This window comes from Chlorocebus sabaeus, chromosome 23 (assembly GCF_047675955.1).
Source record: "Chlorocebus sabaeus isolate Y175 chromosome 23, mChlSab1.0.hap1, whole genome shotgun sequence".
In the NCBI taxonomy this organism is placed as follows: Eukaryota; Metazoa; Chordata; class Mammalia; order Primates; family Cercopithecidae; genus Chlorocebus; species Chlorocebus sabaeus.
The window spans coordinates 31,232,050-31,252,796 of NC_132926.1; the positions used below are offsets into that span (position 1 = coordinate 31,232,050).

The 20,747-nt window shown below is 39.4% G+C and overlaps 2 protein-coding genes across 2 annotated transcripts in view; one reads left to right on the top strand and one right to left on the bottom strand.

Annotated features, from left to right (window-relative positions):
- Positions 1 to 15,507, top strand: part of ZNF300 (zinc finger protein 300) — a 46,391-nt gene extending 30,884 nt beyond the window's left edge. Inside the window, exons 9-10 of the mRNA XM_073010575.1 lie at positions 722 to 819; positions 12,184 to 15,507. The gene's annotated coding sequence lies outside the window, so the exon portion shown is untranslated. The remainder of the gene's footprint in view (positions 1 to 721; positions 820 to 12,183) is intronic.
- The window catches only part of IRGM (immunity related GTPase M), a 33,213-nt gene continuing 13,294 nt past the window's right edge, over positions 829 to 20,747 (bottom strand). The window contains 1 exon segment of the mRNA XM_073010342.1: positions 829 to 2,239. Within this exon segment, the coding sequence (XP_072866443.1) occupies positions 2,174 to 2,239 (66 nt within the window). The 3' untranslated portion in view covers positions 829 to 2,173.

The window sequence follows — 20,747 nt, forward strand, 5'->3', positions numbered from 1 at the left end:
ACACTATTTTAACTGGATAACAACTTATCTTTGATCACATTAAAAACTCTAATCTTTTACTGCCCCCTCCCACATGTTGTTCTTGATATCACTATTTACATCTTTTTGTATTGTATAGTCCTTAAATTATTGCAGTGATGATATTGCTATTATTATTTTTAATAATTTTATCTTTTAACTTTTATACTAAAGATATAGGTGATTTACACACCACCATGACAATATTAGGGCATTTTGAATTCTATTGTGTTCTCACTTTCACTAGTTTTTTAATACTTTCATATGTTTTCATGTTACTAATTAGTGTCCTTTTCCTTTAGCTTAAATAATTCCCTTTAGCATTTTTTTGTAACATGGGTCTGGTGATGATAAACTCCCTCAGCTTTCGTTTGTCTGGGAAAGCCGTTATGTCTTTGTTTCTGAAGGACAGTTTGCCAGTTAAAGTATTCTTGTTTGGCAAAGATTTTCACCTTCAGCACTTTAAATATATCATCCCACTCTTTCCTGGCCTGTAATTGGAACTCCTTTATCTGTTACTTGTTTCTTTTCTCTTGCTCTCAAAATCTCTTTAATTTTTGACAGTTTGATTATAATATATATTGGTGTCATCTTGTTTCAACTGAATCTGGGGAGACCTTTGGCCTTCCCATACTTGGATATTTAAAAACCGAAGCCATTTTTTTTCTTTTTTTTGATATGGAGTTTCGCTTTTGTCACCCAGGCCGGAGTGCAATGGCATAATCTTGGCTCACTGCAACCTCCACCTCCCAGGTTCAAGCAATTCTCCTGCCTCAGCCTCCAGAGTAGCTGGGATTACAGGTATGTGCCACCACGCCCGGATTATTTTTGTATTTTTAGTAGAGACAGGGTTTTACCACATTGGCCAGGCTGGTCTCAAACTCCTGACCTCAGGTGATCTGCCCACATCAGCCTCCCAAAGTGCTGGGATTATAGGCATGACCCACTGCGCCCAGCCCAATCATTTTTTAATAACTGAAGAAGTTTGAAATCAAGGGCAACACAAAACAAAGGCACAGTTGTTTTGTTTCAATGATGATTAACTTCCATGAGGTACTCTCTATGAAAATATGAAACATTTTCTCACATGAAAAGTGAAAGTCATATAACATGTTGAACGATACAGTTGAATATGAGAGCAAGAAGGTGTACTCTGGACAACTAAAAAGCAGGTTCCCATTGGGAGGGCTTTCCTGGCCTGGATGAGTGATCTGACCTAGATACGTGACCTGGGGGTGTCAGGAGGCTGCAGGTTGTACTTACAGATGAACCTCTGCGGTAGAGCAAACTATCACATGCAACACTCAGTGGGAGTGTGTGGTTCCTGAGAAGGTTAGGTCTGTATAAAGGATGTATATCTTTAGGATGTTTCTAGAAAACTGGAGAGAAAGATTTACTAAAATAAACCCAGGTTCTTAATTTTGGTTTAAGCACAGATTTCTATAGTTTTTCAGGTGCCTTATGAGTTTTTGCAGATATACCCACAGACACTTAAATGAACTAAACAAAGAACAACAAACAGGACACTTGCTACACATGCTGAGGACCTTCACTTTAGGAATATGTAGAAAACAATTTGGCATTTTCAAGTGGATAAAAAGCTGTTCATATCTCCCACCACAATTGACTGACTGTTCTAAGCTTAAATAAACAATTATACAAATAATGACAATGGAGTCATACAAAACTATTTAATTAATGTATATTCAATTATAAATCCAAAGAGGGGAATTTTAATGGTTCGGATGACTCCAGTTTGCCCATCCATTAGCAAGCACATACCTTACATAGGGAAGAAAGTAGGAGGCTAGAGCCTGCTGATCCCTCAACAAGTCTTAGGTCTTGCCTGCTGCTCTCATTATGAGCAGCTCTTCGTTCTGAGGGTAATTCCTGAGTTTAAGACACACCTTAGTCTTACAATATACTGCTTCAACACAAGCTATCTTTTTATCTGGCACTCAGCTGAAGAAGCCACCCTAAGAAGTAAGTGTACCCTTGAATTTTACCTTGGGCTCTTTCTCTGCAATCTCATGCCTTGGCCTGCCTCATCACAATGAGCCGTGACCCACACTGTACAGTTTATAAAAAGTGATCTTAGCTGTTGCTTCTATCCTCTGTTCATGGTGTATTTTCACTGTAGAAAGTTCCTAAATGCTTACATATTTCTGGGCCTTGTGGAATTCTCTGGAGTACTCTTGAGGTATGTCTCACGGCAGGTCAGCTGCAAGAGAGTGGGTAGGGAATGTGAGCCTTGTGGAAGTTATGCCCCCATTGCCTAGCCAGCACACTTGGTCAGACTAAGTACTTGGCAAGCATTACTTTTTAAATGGATGAATGAATACATTGCTTTCATTCAAAGAGGTTAATGATGACATATTCTTAACACATGAATAATTCTTTAGAGCTTAAATCACCAATAAATGCAAAGAGAATCTGAAAACAAAGATTTTTCTAATTTTTCTGTGCACATTTATGTAACATGGACCTCATCTACATTTCTTACTTCTGATGGAAGCAAGTAAGCCAGTTTAACAAAAATAAACACTGACATGCAATTAAATTTTTGGATAATCTGCACATCCTTGGAAGCCTCATTTACCTTTCCCTTTTTACTCATTACCTTTTCTTATGCATCTAACACTGACATCCATCTCAGCTACCATCAGCATTTTGGATTTTTCTTACAGATATGAACATTTTTATGCAGTTGTTTTTAGAATTTCAAGAGTCAAGAGTGGCCTAAGTAATTACTAGGCGTTTGACCCCTAGTTTGTATTTTTTTGCATAATTTAGAGATTCCAAGTCATTGAATTTTGTTTACTAGTATTTTTTTGTTTGCTTCATTAAATCAATTATGCCTCTTGTAAAAAGTAAATTTTGTTTTCCTCAGAGCCCTGGAAATCAACAGGTATACCCACATCACAGCCACTTATTTCTTTGTTGCTGAAAGAATCCTAAGAGACAATAATAATTATTCTCATAACAAATTTTCAATAATAATAATGTAACAACAATAATTATATGTTTATCTTTTTCAATAATAATAATTACACAATAATAATAATGTAGACCTTGTAACAGTAATAAATATACATATTTGGATTCAAAGTAGAGATTTATTCAGAATTGGGAATACCCTTCAGTTTTATTACAGTTCTACAAATTATCTATATCTAAATGGATAAAGATAAATTCTAAATAAATTTCATAGTGATGAGCTCAAAAAGTAAACCCTTTTTATGCTTTGATTTTAAGTGGAAAGTAATATGGCCAAAAAAAAAGGCAGGAAGATGAGGAGAGAGGAGGAGGAGCTGGAAGAGAGGAAGAGAGGAAGGAAGAGGTAGAGGAAGGAAGAGAGAAGAAGGGGAATCATTTATTCCTGAAGATAATAATGATGGTGAAAATTTATAGCAATGGCAGCAAACATGTGGAGCCCTGTCCTAAGTACTTCACATCTGTTGATTTGCATATCTTTCACCACAATCCCATGAGGTAGAGAGGATTATTACTACCATTTTACAGATCAGGAAGCTGAGTCAGGAAGTTGGGATCACTGTTTGTACTCTCTAGCCTCACAAAGTTAGGAAGTATTAACAACAAAAAAAAGTTTACTATTTCCAAACTTTAAACTTACTAAAATTAGCAAAGAGTTTTTTTCTTACCTGAGCTGGGCCTTACTATTTCTAGGGCTTGCAGAGCTCATCTGTATTTCTTTGTCTTGCATTTCTCTCAGGATCCTTTCAGCAAGCAAGAGGTACATGGCTGTGGTTTGGGTACACTTGTTGGTTTCTAGAGCTCTGAGGAAAATGAGGTTTGCTTTGTACAAGAAGCAAAATTGATTTAAACAAGCAAACAAAAAAGTATAAGCAAATGAAATTCAATGACCTGAAATCTTTAAGTTATGCAAAAATGCAAACTAAGAAACTAAAACACCTAGTGGTTATTTAGGTCACCCGTGAAATTCTAAAAAATAAAAATGAGGCACTTATTCAGAGGACTTCATAAGGTTGCAGAGTGAAGTCACTGCCCTAGAGGGTTAGCAAGCATGGTACCCAACCTATCCTCAGGTGTCACTGTCTTAAAATCTGTGTAATCCTGGGCAGGCTACTTACCCTCTCTGTGTTTTGATTTCTTCATCTTTAAAAGGGGAATAATAATAACACCTACTCCATAAAGGTTCTCTAGAGGGACAGAACTAATAGATGTATATATAAAGGGGAGTTTATTAAGGAGTATTGACTCACATAATCACAAGGTGAGGTGCCACAATAGGCCATCTCCAAGCTGAGGAGCAAGGAAGCCAGTCTCAGTACCAAAGCTGAAGAACTTGGAGTCCGATATTTGATGGCAGGAAGCATTCAGCACGGGAGAAAGATGAGGCCAGAAGACTAAACCAGTCTAGTCTCCCCACGTTCTTCTGCCTGCTTTAACACTGGCCTCGCTGGCAGCTGATTAGATTGTGTTCACCCAGATTGAGGGTGGGTCTTTCCCAGTCCACTTACTCAAATGTTAATCTCCTTTGACAACACCCTCCCAGACACACCCAGGAACAATACTCTGCATCCTTTCCTCCAATCAAGTTGGCAATATTAACCATCTCAAGTCCTCCCCTTGTCAACTTGAACCCATATACATCTCCTGAAATCATACATAATCTTCAAGCAAAGACAATAATAAGGCCATAATTACACCTAACATAATGCAACTATTCTTCGTACAACTGGAAATGCACCAATCCCCAACCCAAATGCTATTACATAAAATTAACAACACCTAAATGCTGATATAAAGTCAACAAATCTTACGTCGTATAATAAAGGAAAAAGGAAATCAGATGAAGATAATTTCTTAGTACAAGTGTATAAATGCACAAACTTGTCCTTAACAAAATAAGGAGGAAATACTCGTTACAATTACTGTCCTCATTTCTGCAACTGGTCACATGGTCGTAGCTGGCATTAATGACTACCTTCTTCTACTACCCATTCTGTATTCCCTTTGCCTTCAGCAAGTACCTCAGCAGGCTGTGGTTTTTAACCTGGGGAGTGACCCAAACCTTCATTCCTGAGGGGTCTGGAACCCATTTGCAGTCCTGCCTGAATAGGGCTGTTGTAGTTTCCCATTGACCCTCATCACAGGGCATGGTAAAACTAAGAGATACCCTAAGAGCTCTCCTGTATTTCACGCATACTCTTTCTTAGCTTCACTGTGGTATAGTAGACTTATTTCATCTTGATAGTCTGGGAAAATCACCCCAACCAACACTGTAACTCTCTTCTTAGCCTGTTGACTTAGGCAGGAAAGGTGTGCAGGTGGCAATCTTAACTTCCAATTAAATTGAATCGTTATTGTGTCCCCTCTTGGCAGCATTCCTCCCTCTGGAACTGAGACCTCGAGGCCAGCAGAACATAATGTCATGGGAACAGGAAACACAAATTTTGCTAGTGTGTCATTAGAGGGGATGGTGAGTGGTGCCACTTCCACTTCCATCCCTTGATTTCTGGACCTGTGAATCCTGGCTATGGGAGAAACAGTACCATATATTGGATGCTGATTCAGAGCATACACAGCCCTCTGGATAACTTTGCCCTAGCCCTGCAAAGTATTGTCACATAGTTGGTGTTGTGTGACTTCAAAAGGCCATTCCACCATTCTGTCATCCAGCTGCTTCAGGATGATGGGCAACATGGTAAGACCAGTGAATTCCATGAATATGAGCATACTGCCACACTTCTTTAGCCATAAAGTGAGTGCCTTGGTCAGAGGCAATGCTGTGTGGAATACCATGATGGTAGATAAGGCATTATTTGAGTCCATGAATGAAAGTCTTGGCAGAAGCATTATGTGCAGGATAGGCAAACCCATATCCAGAGTAAGTGTCTATTCCAGTGAGGACAAACTGCTGTCCTTTCCATGATGGAAGAGGTCCAATATAATGAACCTGCCACCAATTAGCTGGCTGATCACCCCCAAGGAATGGTGCCATATCAAGGGCTCTGTGCTGGTCTCTGCTGCTGGCAAATTGGGCACTCAGCAGTGGCCGTAGCCAGGTCAGCCTCGGTGAGTGGAAGTCCATGTTGCTGAGCTCATGTGTAACTTGCATCTCTGCCACCATGGCCACTTTGTTCATGGGCCCATTGGGCAATTCCAGGGGTGGCTGGGGATAGAGGCTGAGTGGTGTCCACAGAATGAGTCATCCTATCCACTTGATTATTAAAATCCTCCTCTGCTGAGCTCACCCGTTGGTGAGCATTCACATGGGATACAAACGTCACAGTTTTTGGCCACTCAGAGAGGTCCATCCACATACCTCTTCCTGAAATTTCCTTGTCACTAATTTTCCAGTCATGTTTCTTGTAAGTCACTAACCTTCCAGCCAAACCATTGGCTACAGTCCATGAATCAGTATATAATTTCACATCTGGCCACTTTTCCTTCCATGCAAAGTGCACAACCAGGTGCACTGCTCGAAGTTCTGCCCACTGGGAAGATTTTCCTTCACGGCTGTCATTCAGGGATGACAGTTCTAGAAAGAGGTTGTATTGCTGCAGCTGTCCACTTTCAGGTGGTGCCTGCATGTTGTGCAGAACCATCTGTGAACCAGGCACTAGTCTTCTCTTTCTCTGTCAACTGATCATAAGGAACTCCCCATGAGACCATCAGTGCAGGCTGTGGGAGAAAAGGCAAGGTGGCAGGAGTGGAGTATATGGGCATTTGAGCCACTTCCTCATGTAACTTACTAGTGTTTTCAGGACCTACTCAAGCCCAATTATATATACACCACTTCCATTTGATGATGGAATGCTGCTGTGCATGCCCCACTTTATGGCTAGATGGGTCAGAAAGCACCCAGTTCATGATAGACAGTTCAGATTGCATGGTGACTCAATGACCCATTGACAAAAGTTCAGTTTCCACCAAAGCCCAGTAACAGGCCAAGAGCTGTCTCTCAAAAGGAGAGTAGTTATCTGCAAAAGATAGCAGGGCCTTGCTCCACAATCCTAGAGGCCTCCATGGTGATTCACCTATGAGGGTCTGCCAAAGGCTCCAAACAACATTCCTCTCTGCCACTGATGCCTCAAGCACCATTGGATCTGCTGGGTTATATGGCCCAAATGGTAGAAAAGCTTGCTCAGCAGCCTGGACCTGTTGCAGAGCCTTCTCCTATTCTGGACCTCACTCAAGATTGGCAGCCTTTTTGGTCACTCAATAAATAAACCAGAATAACACACCCAAATGAGGAATGTGTTGTCTCTAAAATCTAAATAGGCCCATTAGGTGTTATGCCTCTTTGTAGAAGAGGCCAAATGCAGCAACTTATCCTTCACCTTAGGAGGAGTATTTTGATAGGCCCCAACCACTGGACCCCTAGAAATTTTACTGAGGTAGAAGGTCCCTGAATTTTAGTCAGATTTATTTCCCATCCTCTGGCATACAAATATCTCACCAACAAATCCAGTGTGTTTGCTACTTCTTGCTCACTGGATCCAATCAGCATAATGTCATCAATGTAATGGACCAGTTTGATATCTTGTGAAAGGGAAAAGTTATCAAGATCTCTCCAAATAATATTATGACACAAAGCTGGAAAGTTGATATACCCCTGAGATAGGATATTGCTGGCCTTGCTAGCTGAAGGCAAATTGCTTCTGGTGGGCCTTATGGACAAGAATGGAGAAAAAGGCATTTGCCAAATCAATGGCTGCATACCAGGTACCAAGAGGTGTGTTAATTTACTCAAGCAAAGAAACCATTTCTAGTACAGTAGCTGCAATCAGAGTCACCACTTGGTTAAGCTTATGATAATCCACTGTCATTCTCCAAGATCCATCTGTCTTCTTCACAGGCCAAATAAGAGAGTTGAACTGGGATGTAGTGGGAATCACCAACCCTGCATCTTTCAGGTTTTTGATGGTGGCAGTAATCTCTACAGTCCCTCCAGGGATGTGATATTGTTTTTGATTTACTATTTTTCTAGGTAGAGGCAGCTCTAATGGCTTCCATTTGGCCTTTCCCACCATAATAGCCTTCACCCTACCAGTCAGGGAGCCACTATGGGGCTTCTGCTAGATGCAAAGTATGTTTTTTTTTTCTTTTTTTTTTTTTTTTTGAGACAGAGTCTCGCTCTGTCACCCAGGCTTGAGAGCAGTGGCGCGATCTCAGCTCACTGCAAGCTCCGCCTCTGAGTTCATGCCATTCTCCTGCCTCAGCCTCCCGAGTAGCTGGGACTACAGGTGCCCACCACCATGCCCGGCTAATTTTTTTGTATTTTTAGTAGAGACGGGGTTTCACCGTGTTAGCCAGGATGGTCTCGATCTCCTGACCTTGTGATCCACCTGCCTCAGCCTCCCAAAGTGCTGGGATTACAGGCGTGAGCCACCGCGCCTGGCCTGCAAAGTATGTTTATGCCAATTATGCATTCTGGCACTGGGAAAATGACCACAGGATGAGTCCAGGGACCCACTGGACCTACTCTAAGTCAGACATAAGCTAAAACTCCATTAATTACCTGACCTCCATAAGCCTCTACTTTAACTGGAGGACCACAATGACGTTTTAGGTCCCCTGAAATCAATGTCAGCTCAGAGTCAGTGTCCAGTAATCCTCAAAATATCTGATCATTTCCCTTTCCCCAATGCACAATTATCCAGGTGAAAGGCCAGAGGTCTCCTTGGGGAAGGATGGGAGAAAGATTAACAGCATAAATTGTCGGTAGTGTACTGGGGTCCTTCCTAAGGGGACCTGGCCTCCTCTTCATTCAAGGGGTTCTCAGTCTGTAAACTGGTTCAAGTCTGGAAATTGATTGAGGGGCTGTGATTCTCTGTTTATATAATTCAAGTTAGTCTTTTGTCCACTCGGCCTGGAAGTTTTCTGCTTATATAAATTAAGTAAGAATGCAGTGGGCTTCCTATCAATTTCACTTTTAGGAACAGTGTGATTAATTAGCCAATGCCAGAGCTCTACATGAGTCAGACTATTCTGATTGCTGCTTTGCCTCTGCTGTCCATTATGATAGCTATGCCCACCTTGCCTTTGATGGTTGAGTGCCGCCACTTGGCTCGTGCCACCTCAGGATCCAGTTATTCCCATTGCATTTAAATTTTGTAGTTGAGTGACTGCAGTTCCCACTGTTAGATCTGGCATACATAGAAGAGCAATCACAGAGCTCTTCAAGGATGCAGGTGCTGCCCTCACAAATCTATTTTGCAAAGTATTGGTGAAGGGTATGTCTTCTGAACCCTCCCAGCTGGGATGAGTAGGTCTAAAGTGACTAATCCACACCAGCATCCCAATCTTCCTAAGCCTTTTGATCCCTCCCTGTACATTACACCAAGGGAGATCAGGCATTGCCAGCTTACCCACAGTGGGCAATCTTTTCAGCTAACCAAGCAAACAAATTATTAGAACCTTTTTAACTCCCTGGGCTGCAACATTAAATGCATAATCCCTGTGTAGTGGGCCCCAATCAATAAATTCAGCCTGATCAACCTCTATGTTTCTTCCACTATTATCCCACACCTTTAATAGCCATTCCCTGCCTGTTCTCCAGAATTCTGTTTATATAAATTAGAAAACTCAAGTAGTTCTTTTGGAATATAGCACACCTCCTTGTGGGTCACACTATGAACCTCACCTCTGGGGGCCCGCTTCTAGTTATAGGTTTGGGGTGGGTCCTGAGGAGAATAAACTTTGTCTTGCCTCACAACTGCCTCGGGGAGGCCATCAGTGTTGCCTCAGGCAGCACAGGGTTTATCTTCTCAGACAAAGGTGGAAAAGCTGATGGCAGCATGGGTCAGGGATGGGTATGTTGCCACTACTGGGGATGGGGAAGTTGTTTCTTCTGGCAAAAAAGGCTCACCAGAATATACAAACTCAGTGTCCCCAGCTTTATCAGGAATGCTGATAGAAATACATATATTATAGATTCAGAAAAATCTTTTTATTCCTGTTAGACTTTCAAATTCTTGATAACCTGTTTCACAACCCTAGGTAATTGTAAGCTAAATAGCATTAAATATACATATTAAAGGAAACAACTCAGGTGAAAATCAAATAGCAAAATTTACATCGTAAGATACAGAGAAAAGAAGTCTGATGTGCTAGAGGAAGATTAAAAATGAATGTCAAATCAAACATAAAATTACAAAAATCTATCATGGGATTGTGTAAGGAAATCAATCGTATTTAGGTAGGGAATACCTATCTTTTAACTGGATCAATGAGCTCTGGGCAGAGCCGACACTTAATCCTGGGTTTCCAAAAAGGGAGAATTATTATGAGGTTAGACAATGTGATGTTTTTATGGTACACTTAAAAAAATTTGTTTAAAACAGACATTTCTAAGTGTCTACACTACACTCTTCTTAAAAAACCCAAGAGTAGCCTGTTTCAATAACTATTTTAGTCAATAAATCAGGTAACATAATACAAAAGCAAGCAGTTTAAAACTGAGATGAACTTATCTGTTCACACCCTTGGGGTTCCATAAGGATAAACAGGTTTATCCCCCAAAAGGAGTCTGGAGCCTTCTCTGTTTTCTTTAAAGAACCCCACCCAGGCTGTTATAAACTATTTCAGGTCCCTCATGCAGCAGAGCGTGCAAGAGAAAGGAGAGACAGCAGAAGTAAATGAATAAAAGAGTTTGATCAACTGAGAAGAAAAAACTTTTGCTCAATAAAAAGGATAATGTCCTAGGAAAGGAAACAAAAAACAAATATAAAGGCCTTTTAAATACAAACACACACAGACACAGACACATCTTGGACGTTAGCTTTTAATTAAGCTGACTTTAACCACTGAGCTCCTTTAAACAAAATCTTTTTAAATCTCATTACCATATTTCAGCTAGGGCAGATTGCCACTATTTCAGAAGTACCAAGTATCAAACCAGAAAGAGCTTGATTTAGGAACCAAAATCCAGGCTGTCGTGGTGGAAAAAAGGCAGAACCTTAACTATTAAGCTGTAGCATGGGGTGACAGCCATTGCTTTCAGTTTCACCTGGCTAGAAAAAGGTGACCTTATATGTAAATAAAGTCCCTTAAGTAGTCAAAATCAGAAATCTTTCCTTTTTTGTTTTCCTTTTTCTGGCCGTGTTTCTCCTCCCACCATAGTACTTTTTTCTGGTGGAAATTTAGCCATTTCAGAGACCTCATTCCTCATAATTTGGAGCTTTCTTTCAGATTTGATCAAGACGGATAGAGTTGGTCAAACCCAATGGGAAACAAATCAAAACAGCAACAAAAACAGAAACAAACAGTAATAATAACAACAAAAAAACAGTTAAGCAAAACAAATGATCACATAACTTACATGATTACTGAGTGTTCTAATGGTAAGGAGAAATTAAGACCAGCTGGCTGTTAATTTTAATTTTAGCCAAGACAAACCCCAATTTAGTTACCTACCTAGGAATGGGTCTTAGGCTGAAGACTGCTCTCTACCATCCTAGGACCAGGAAAAAAAAAAAAATCATCTTCCCTATTGGAAGCAAGCTCTAATTCCATAAAAGAGCTACCTGCCGTCCATCATCTTGGAAGCAGGAAGAACTTGCCTTCCTGTGCTGAAAGCAAGTAAAACTCCAAAACAAGAAAAGTAAGATAAAATAAAGGAGTTATATAGCAAAATAAAATTTAGATCTTGATTAAATGTGGAGAGATTAAGGATTCTCTGAAGGGTGTGCTTCCAGGCCTCAGCAAATTGTCTTATTGGTTTGAGCCATAAAGATAGCTCAAGCTGGTACCAAGCACTGATAGGAGCTTTGTCAAAAATCAAGGGCACCTCCACTCAGAATCCCTTTGTAGTTACCAAAATGTAAACCCCAAAATCTGAGACAGATCTCAGTTAATTCAGAAAGTTTATTTTGCTGCGGTTAGGGAGGTGCACCTATGTGTTGACTGTAATGGTTCCTATTTCAATTAATAAAGATGTGTTTGAGCCTAGTTATAATAATTTAAAAGTCGTGGTCTGAAACTGCAATTACTTTTGCACCAATGTAAGTATACATCTTACTGCAAGTTTCTCTTTATTCTCATCTGTACCCCAGATATTAGCATTATTTTTCTTTCCTCCTTGGAGATATAGACTTGGATCCTCCATGTCCACAGGCTTTGGAGGTCTTTTGGAATCTTTAGTAATTCCTACTATTTTTTAAATCCCTCTTAAAGAAACATAATATGCAGGTGGAAATTGCAAATATCTTCAGCATGTTGAGAGCAATATGAGACCAACTGAGAGCAATAAGCAAAGCTGATCCTCTTACAACTACATGAAAAGTTGCTGAAGAACTCAATGTTGACCATTCTATGGTCATTTGGCATTTGAAGCAAATTGGAAAGGTGAAAAAGCTCGAAATGCTCAAGAGCTGAGCAAAAAAATAAAAAGAAAAATTATTAACATACACCCCTCATATATTAAGCCACGAAGAAATAGAAACTCTGAACAAATCCATAACAAGCAGCAAGATTGAAATGGTAATTTTAAAATTGCCAACAAAAAAGTCCAGGACCAGATGGATTCACAGTTAAATTCTTTCAGATATTCAAAGAAGAATTGGTACCAGTCCTACTGAAACTATTCCAAAAGTTAGAGAAAGGGAATCCTCTCTGAATCATTCTATGAAGTTAGTATCACCCTAATACCAAAGCCAGGAAATGACAATATCAAAAAAGAAAACTACAGATCCATATTCCTGATGAACATAGATACACAAATCCTCGCCTGGGTGCGGTGGCTCACGCCTGTAATCGCAGCACTTTGGGAGGCCAAGACAGACGGATCATAAGGTCAGGAGATCAAGACCATCCTGGCTAACACGATGAAACCCCGTCTACTAAAAATACAAAAAATTAGCCAGGCACGGTGGCGGGCGCCTGCAGTCCCAGCTACACGGGAGGCTGAGGCAGGAGAATAGTGTGAACCCGGGAGGCGGAGCTTGCAGTGAGTCGAGATTGCGCCACTGCGCTCCAGCCTGGGCGATAGAGCGAGACTCCGTCTCAAAAAAAAAAAAAAAAAATTCCTCAAAAAAATACTAGCTAACTGAATCCAACAGCATATCAAAAAGATAATCCACCATGATCAAATGACTTTCATACCAGGAACACAGGGATAGTTTAACATATGCAAGTCAATAAATGTGATACACCACATAAACAGAATTAAAAACAAATTAACACGACCATCTCAACAGACAGAGAAAAAACATTTCACAAAATCCAGCATCCCTTTATGAATAAAACCCTTAACAAAATCAGCATAAAAGGGACATACCTTAAGGTAATAAAAGCCATCTATGAGAAACCCACAGCCAGCATTATATTGAATTGGGAAAAGTTGAAAGCATTCCCCCTGAGAACTGGAACAAGACAAGAATGCCCACTATCACCACTTCTATTAAACATAGTACTGGAAGTCCTGGCCAGAGCAATAAGAAAAGAGAAAGGAACAAAAGGCATCCAAATCAGTAAAGAGGAAGTCAAACTGTCACTGCTTACTGGTGAATTGTATACCTAGAGAACCCTAAAGACTTATCCAAAAAGCTCCTAGATCTGATAAATGAATTCAGTGAAGTTTCAGAATTCAGTGTAAAATTAATGTACACAAATCAGTAGCACTGCTACACACCAACAGTGACCAAGCTGATAATCAAATCAAAAACATAACCACTTTTATAATAGCTGCAAAACAAAAACAAAAACATAAACAAAACCCACTTAGGAATATACCTAACCAAGGAGGTGAAATACCTCTAGAAGAAACTTCAAAACACTGGTGAAAGAAAACATAGGTGACACAAACAAATGGAAACACTTTCCATACTCATGAATGGCTGGAATCAATATTGTGAAAATGACCTTACTGCCAAAAGCAATCTACAAATTCAGTGCAATTCCCATCAAAATACCATCATCATTCATCACAGAACTAGAAAAAACAGTCCTAAAATTTACATGGAACAAAACAAGAGCCATACAGCCAAAGCAATACTAAGCAAAAAGAACAAATTTGGAGGAATCACATCACCTGACTTCTAATTATACTATAAGGCTATAGTCATTAAAACAGCGTGGCACTGGTATAAAAATAGGCACATAGACCAATTAAACAGAATAGAAAACCCAGAAATAAACTCAGACACTTACAGCAAATTGATCTTCGACAAAGCAAACAAAAACATAAAATAGGGAACTAACACTGTATTCAACAAATGGTGCTGGGATAATTGGCAAGTCACATGTAGAAGAATGAAACTGGATACTTATCTCTCACCTTATATAAAAACCAACTCAAGATGGATCAAAGACTTAAGTCTAAGACCTGAAACCATAAAAATTCTAGAAGATATTAGAAAAACCTTTCTAAACACTGGCTTAGGCAAAGACTTCATGACCAAGAACCCAAAAACAAATGCAACAAAAGCCAAGATAAATAACTAATTAAACTAAAAAGTTTCTGCACAGCAAAAGAAATAATCAGCAGAGTATACAGACAACTCACATAGTGGAAGAAAATCTTTGCAAACTGTGCATTCAGCAGAGGACTAATATCCAGAATCTACCAGGAACTAAAATAAATCAGCAAGAAAAAAAAAACAACAACAAATAATCCCATCAATACGTGGGCTAAGGACGTGACTAGACAATTCTCAAAAGAAGATATACAAATGGCCAAGAAATATTTTAAAAATGCTCAACATCACTAATTATCAGGGAAATGCAAATCAAAACCACAATGCAATACTATCTTACTCCCGCAAGGATGGCTATAATTTAAAATTTTTTTTAAAAAATAGATGTTGGCATGGATGAGGTAAAAACAGAACACTTTTACATGGCTGGTAAGAATGTAAACTAGTACAACCACTATGGGAAACAGTATGGATATTTCTTAAAGAGCTAAAAGTAGATCTACCATTTGATCCAATAATCCTACTACTGAATACGTCCTCAGCGGAAAAGGAGTCATTATACAAAAAAAAAAACTTGCAGATGCATGTTTATAGCAGCACAATGTGCAATCTCAAAAATATAGAACCAGCCCAAATGCTCATCAATCAATGGGTGGTGTATATATATACCATGGAATACCATGTATATACCATGGAATACTGCTCAGCCGTAAAAAGGAATGAAGTAACGGTATTTGCCACAACCTGGATGGAGTTAGAGACCATTATTCTAAGTGAAGTAACGGAGGAAATAGCGTATGTTTTCACTTATAAGTGGGAGTGAAGCTATGAGGACACAAAGGCATAAAGATGATAAAATGGACTTGGTGACTTATGGGGAAGATGACTACACATTGGGTACAGTGTACATTGCGCAGGTGATGAGTGCACAAAATCTCAGAAATCACCATTAAGGAAATTATCCATGTAACCAAATACCACCTCTTCCCCAAAAACCTAAATTTTTAAACTGAAATTAAAAAAAAAAAAAAAAAAGAAAAAAAAAAGATGTGTAATTTCAAAGTGAAATATTAGTAACTTAAATGAGTACACTGAAGAGTTTCTGCACTTCACTATGTGTTATGTCAATAAAACAAATAAGCAAAAAAATCACTTGCAAATAGATAAAAAGTAAAAATGTTATCATCAGAAATGAAAATTATTTTAGTGGGTAATCAGAACGTGAAAGGGTCAATCTACTTCACTTTTTTTTTTTTTGAGACGGAGTCTCGCTCTGCTGCCCAGGCGGGAGTGCAGTGGGGCGATCTCGGCTCACTGCAAGCTCTGCCTCCTGGGTTCATGCCATTCTCCTGCCTCAGCCTCCTGAGTAGCTGGGACTACAGGCACCCGTACTTCACATTTTTGAAGACTACTTCAGTGTTCCCCCTAAAATACTCATTTCTTGGAAAACGGTAAATGAATGTGCTAAAGGTTATTCGTATTATCAGTTACAGTTATAAAGCAATGGAATTATTTGGGACTAAGAGCTGGTGGGGTTACAATATGTTGTTTTAATATCTGTACATGGGATATTTTCACTTTATTTCCTCCTGCAGAATTTTCACGTCTTCAAACTTATACTCTCCTTTTTATTGATTTTTGTCAGAAGTTTCTTTATGTATCATTACCAAAAAGACAATGGGTTGTACCATCTTCAAAATTTCAGATCATCTCATCCATCCATAATGGCATCTGTCACTGCAGTGGTTTCCAAGTCAAGCAGTGGGTGAACTTTCCAGTCTTCTCAAAAAATGTTCCAAAGACTGTTTTAATTCCATCTGGAATTCGAGTATGGCCTGCCACGGAGGAAGCAGTTTTTCGTCTTTCTCTTCTCCCTAAATGCGGTCACTCTCACACCCTAAGGTGAGCTACTTGCCGTTGGCAGGCATCATTCTTTCCTTTGCCCTGGCTCATGTCAGGACAGCCAAAATACCTGCCACAGGAATTCCTAGCCAGGATACCGGAAATGACTTTATCAGAATCTGGGCTGCCTTAGATTGGAATCAATGGCTCACAAAACCATGGAAACTCAGAATCACAGAACAATAGAACCTGGGAGCAGAGTGTACGGGGAGTTAACAATGTAATTTCTTGAAGTTGAAAAGACATCCTTGGCCGAGCGCAGTGGCACAAGCCTGTAATCCCAGCACTTTGGGAGGCGGAGGCGGGTGGATCATTTGAGGTCAGGAGTTCAAGCTCAGCCTGGTGAATATGGTGAAACCCCGTCTCTACCAAAAACACAAAAATTAGCCGGGTGTGGTGGCGTGTGCCTGTGGTCCCAGCTACCTGGGAGGCTGAGGCAAGAGAATCGCTGGAACCTGGGAGGCAGAGTCTGCAGTGAGCCGAGCTCGCACCACTGCACTCCAGCCTGGGCAACAGAGTGAGACTCCGTCTCAAAACAAACAAAGACATCCTTTCTGATATGAAGAATATTTTCCTTCTTATATACCCTTCGTTTAGAAATGTGGAGGGGTGTGTTTTCACATAAAGAATAAACCTGTTTATGTTTGTTGGTTGCTGATTATTAGTCCTGGTGAATTTTCCCTCTTCATTGCTAGTAAGTTTTCCCCAATGAAGTCTATTTTAGCCAGTGTAAGTAGAGCAATAACGTCTTTCTTTTGAATAGTGTTTGAATAATGTATATGTATTTTCATCCTTTTTCTTTCAAGATTTCCGTATCCTAATATTTAAAATCTATATCTGCTATAAGCATATAGTTCTTAAAAATTCACTCTACTAATCTTTGCCTTTTATATAATATTTAGTCTATTAACATTTAATGAAATTTTGATATATTTGAGTTTATATGTAACATCTTCCAAATTATTGTCCATTTCTCCTGCCTGTTTTAGTTCTTTTTATAATATACTTCTGAATTGGCTGAATATTCTGTAATATTCTATTTTTCCTTTTCCTTTCTCTTAGCTTGTGAGTTATGCATTCCTCCTCCACTAATCCTTTTGTGCTTGTATATGTGTTTGTATTCTGTTATGAGGTTTCTGGATCTTATTTCTTGCACTGCAAAATGGGGACCATAACACCAACCCCATACCTTGTTGTGAATATTAAATATGAATGATAATGTCCTTTGTAAATTCCAAACTGATGCATTTATGTATTATGAAGAGTTATAATTGTTCATTTAAAATTCTTAGTTATACAGATGTTTAAAAAATTATAACCTCATATATTTACATCTATCAGGAGCCTTGAAATTGGGATTTACTGTCGCTTGCATGAGAAGGCTCTCTGTTTCTCCTCTTCCAATCACCCTAACCCTTGATCCCAACATTAGAATTTCTTCTTGGAAGGCATGGCTGGAAAGCTGCAACCTCCTCTTTTTCTGGATTACTCCGAATTTCTTTCCCATCCTAATATAGCCACTCTTTTCACAGACAATTGTGTCACTGAAATCTTTCTGGACTAGACACACAATCAAGGATATCTGATGTGATAATATTCTTCTCCTCCAAATATTTTTACCCAAATCAGTATCCTGGGGTAGGTTGGCGAGAGGATAAGGAACAATGGCATGGTGCCCTTTTGAACAGTGGCTCACCTTTTCACAAACTCATCTTATCTCTCCTTAATGTCTAGCATGTCCCTTGAATGTCCAATTGGTCTGTTCCAGTGTTATGTGCTGAATAGTGTCACCCCAAATTTATATGTTAAAATTCTGACACCAATATCTCATAATGTGACTGCATTTGGAGATTGGGTCTTTAAAAAGGTAATTAAGGTTGAATGAGGTCACTAAGATGGGCCCTAATCAAACATGCCATGTGTTCTTATAAGAAGAGGAGATGAGGACAAATATGCTGAGAAGAAAAACCACATGAAGACATAGAAGATGGCCATCTACAAGCCAAGGACAGGGGTGCAAGAAAAAAATCAACCTTGCCAGTGACTTGATGTTGGATATCTATCCTCCAGAGCTGTGTTTAAGCTACCGAGTCTGTGGTACTTTGTTATGGAAGCCCTAGCAAACTAATACATCCAGTGTGACTGGGCAGCCCATTGCCCTTGCCTCTGGTGATATGGGCTCTTGACTTGGATATTACTTACTGGATGTTGTTGCCTTCATTTCCAGGTCCCCTCCACTCTTAGCCCTATGGGACTCCTCTTTGCAGCAGTCTATTAAAGTTCTACAATCTCCGACATTGAACATAGACCTCCTTTCAATGAGCCAAACTTACCATTTTCAGAGAAACATTGGCTTTCCTTTCCTTCATATCTCTGATTTGGAACCGATTCTGATCCAGTCTCCTGGAACCCAACACTGTGTTCTCTTTTATGAGATGTAACTCTCTGCTGCCAGTCTCCCATTCTCTTATTTCAATTTTCTTCCTTTTCTAGGATGTGACCACTCTGTTTTGTTTTCTCCCTCCTGTCAGTATCTCCTGTCTATCACAATAGCTTAGTCAAGCTGGTCTCTCCCCCAGATGACTTCATTTATTCCTAGATCTGTGAATATTTCGCCTTACTCATTCATCAGTGTTCTGTACCCTGGAGACTGCAGAAATGGAAAGAAGTGGGGTTATTACTTTTTGTCTTGTGTTTAGTCTACTCTTAAGTTTATTTTAATGTTCATTGTTAAGAAAGGTTTACTAATAGATGTTCAATGTGTATTGAGATTATAGGACTGGTTTTCCTTTCTCTTTATACTAATTTGTGTATTAATTTAAAAACCTAAGAGTACTTAAAAACGAAATCAACAGAAACATTAAACTCACTTAAGAGGAAAGGAAATAATCAAGACCACCATTTCCCAAGGAAATAATCTTGCAACATTAATCACCTCCATTTCCTTGTCTCCACTTCTCATCTAATTGCCAAATCAAGTCTTATTCCTCTTCTCGATATATTTACAATGCCTTATTTCAGTCACTTATTACATCATACCAATTTATTGTAAAACGCTTTCCTTGGGTTAGACTTTCTGTCATCTCACCTCTGTTCAGTGGAATTCATGCATGTTGCCAGAATGATCCTTTAAAATCAGAGATCTGGCCATTTCACAATCCAATTAAAAAACCTCATTGGCCTCCAATTATCTTCTTAGCTCCTGTCTTGTATTCAGTCTTATCTGTAATCTCCATCCAATGTTTTAACCATCCTGATATTTCATTCCTTTCTTTCAAAGGACTCACCCTACCCCTACCAAATAATCTGTAGCCTCTCCCTTCTACTTTTTCTTATATTTTATTAATATCTTTCAGACATATCCACCTGATCAAATATTATGCATTCTTTGATGCCACTTCAAACACCCCCTGCTTCATGATGCCTTCTCCCATCTTGACAATTAGATGTGATCTGACTTTCTATGTCCCAGCAGTTCTTTATTTGAAATCTAATTATAATATGCTATTTTGGATTATACTTATTTATCAGATCTCTCTCTTTTCCCCAATCCCAATAAATAAAACAGCATTGGAAGGCAGGGTCATTTTTCATCAATGTATTCTTTAAAAAAAGTTTTATTATTATTATACTTTATGTTCTAGGGTACATGTGCACAACATGCAGGTTTGTTACATATGTATATGTGTGCCATGGTGGTGTGCTGCACCCATTAACTCGTTATTTACATTAGGTATATCTCCTAATGCTATCCCTTCCCTCTCTCCCTTCCCCACAACAGGCCCCAGTGTGTGATGTTCCCTTTCCTGTGTCCAAGTGTTCTCATTGTTCAATTCCCACCTATGAGTGAGAACATGCAGTATTTGGTTTCTGTTCTTGCGACAGTTTGCTGAGAATGATGGTTTCCAGCTGCATCCATGTCCCTACAAAGGACACGAACTCATCCTTTTTTATGGCTGCATAGTATTCCATGGTGTATATGTGCCACATTTTCTTAATCCAGTCTGTCATTGATGGACATTTGGGTTGGTTCCAAGTCTTTGCTATTGTGAATAGTGCCGCAATAAACATACGTGTGCATGTGTCTTTATAGCAGCATGATTTATAATCCTTTGGGTATATACCCAGCAATGAGATGGCTGGGTCAAATGGTATTTCTAGTTCTAGATCCTTGAGGAATCGCCACACTGTCTTCCACAATGGTTGAACTAGTTTACGGTCCCACCAACAGTGTAAAAGTGTTCCTATTTCTCCACATCCTCTCCAGCACCTTTTGTTTCCTGACTTTTTAATGATAGCCATTCTAACTGGTGTGAGATGATATCTCATTGTGGTTTTGATTTGCATTTCTCTGATGGCTAGTGGTGATGAGCATTTTTTCATGTGTCTGTTGACTGCATGAATGTCTTCTTTTGAGAAGTG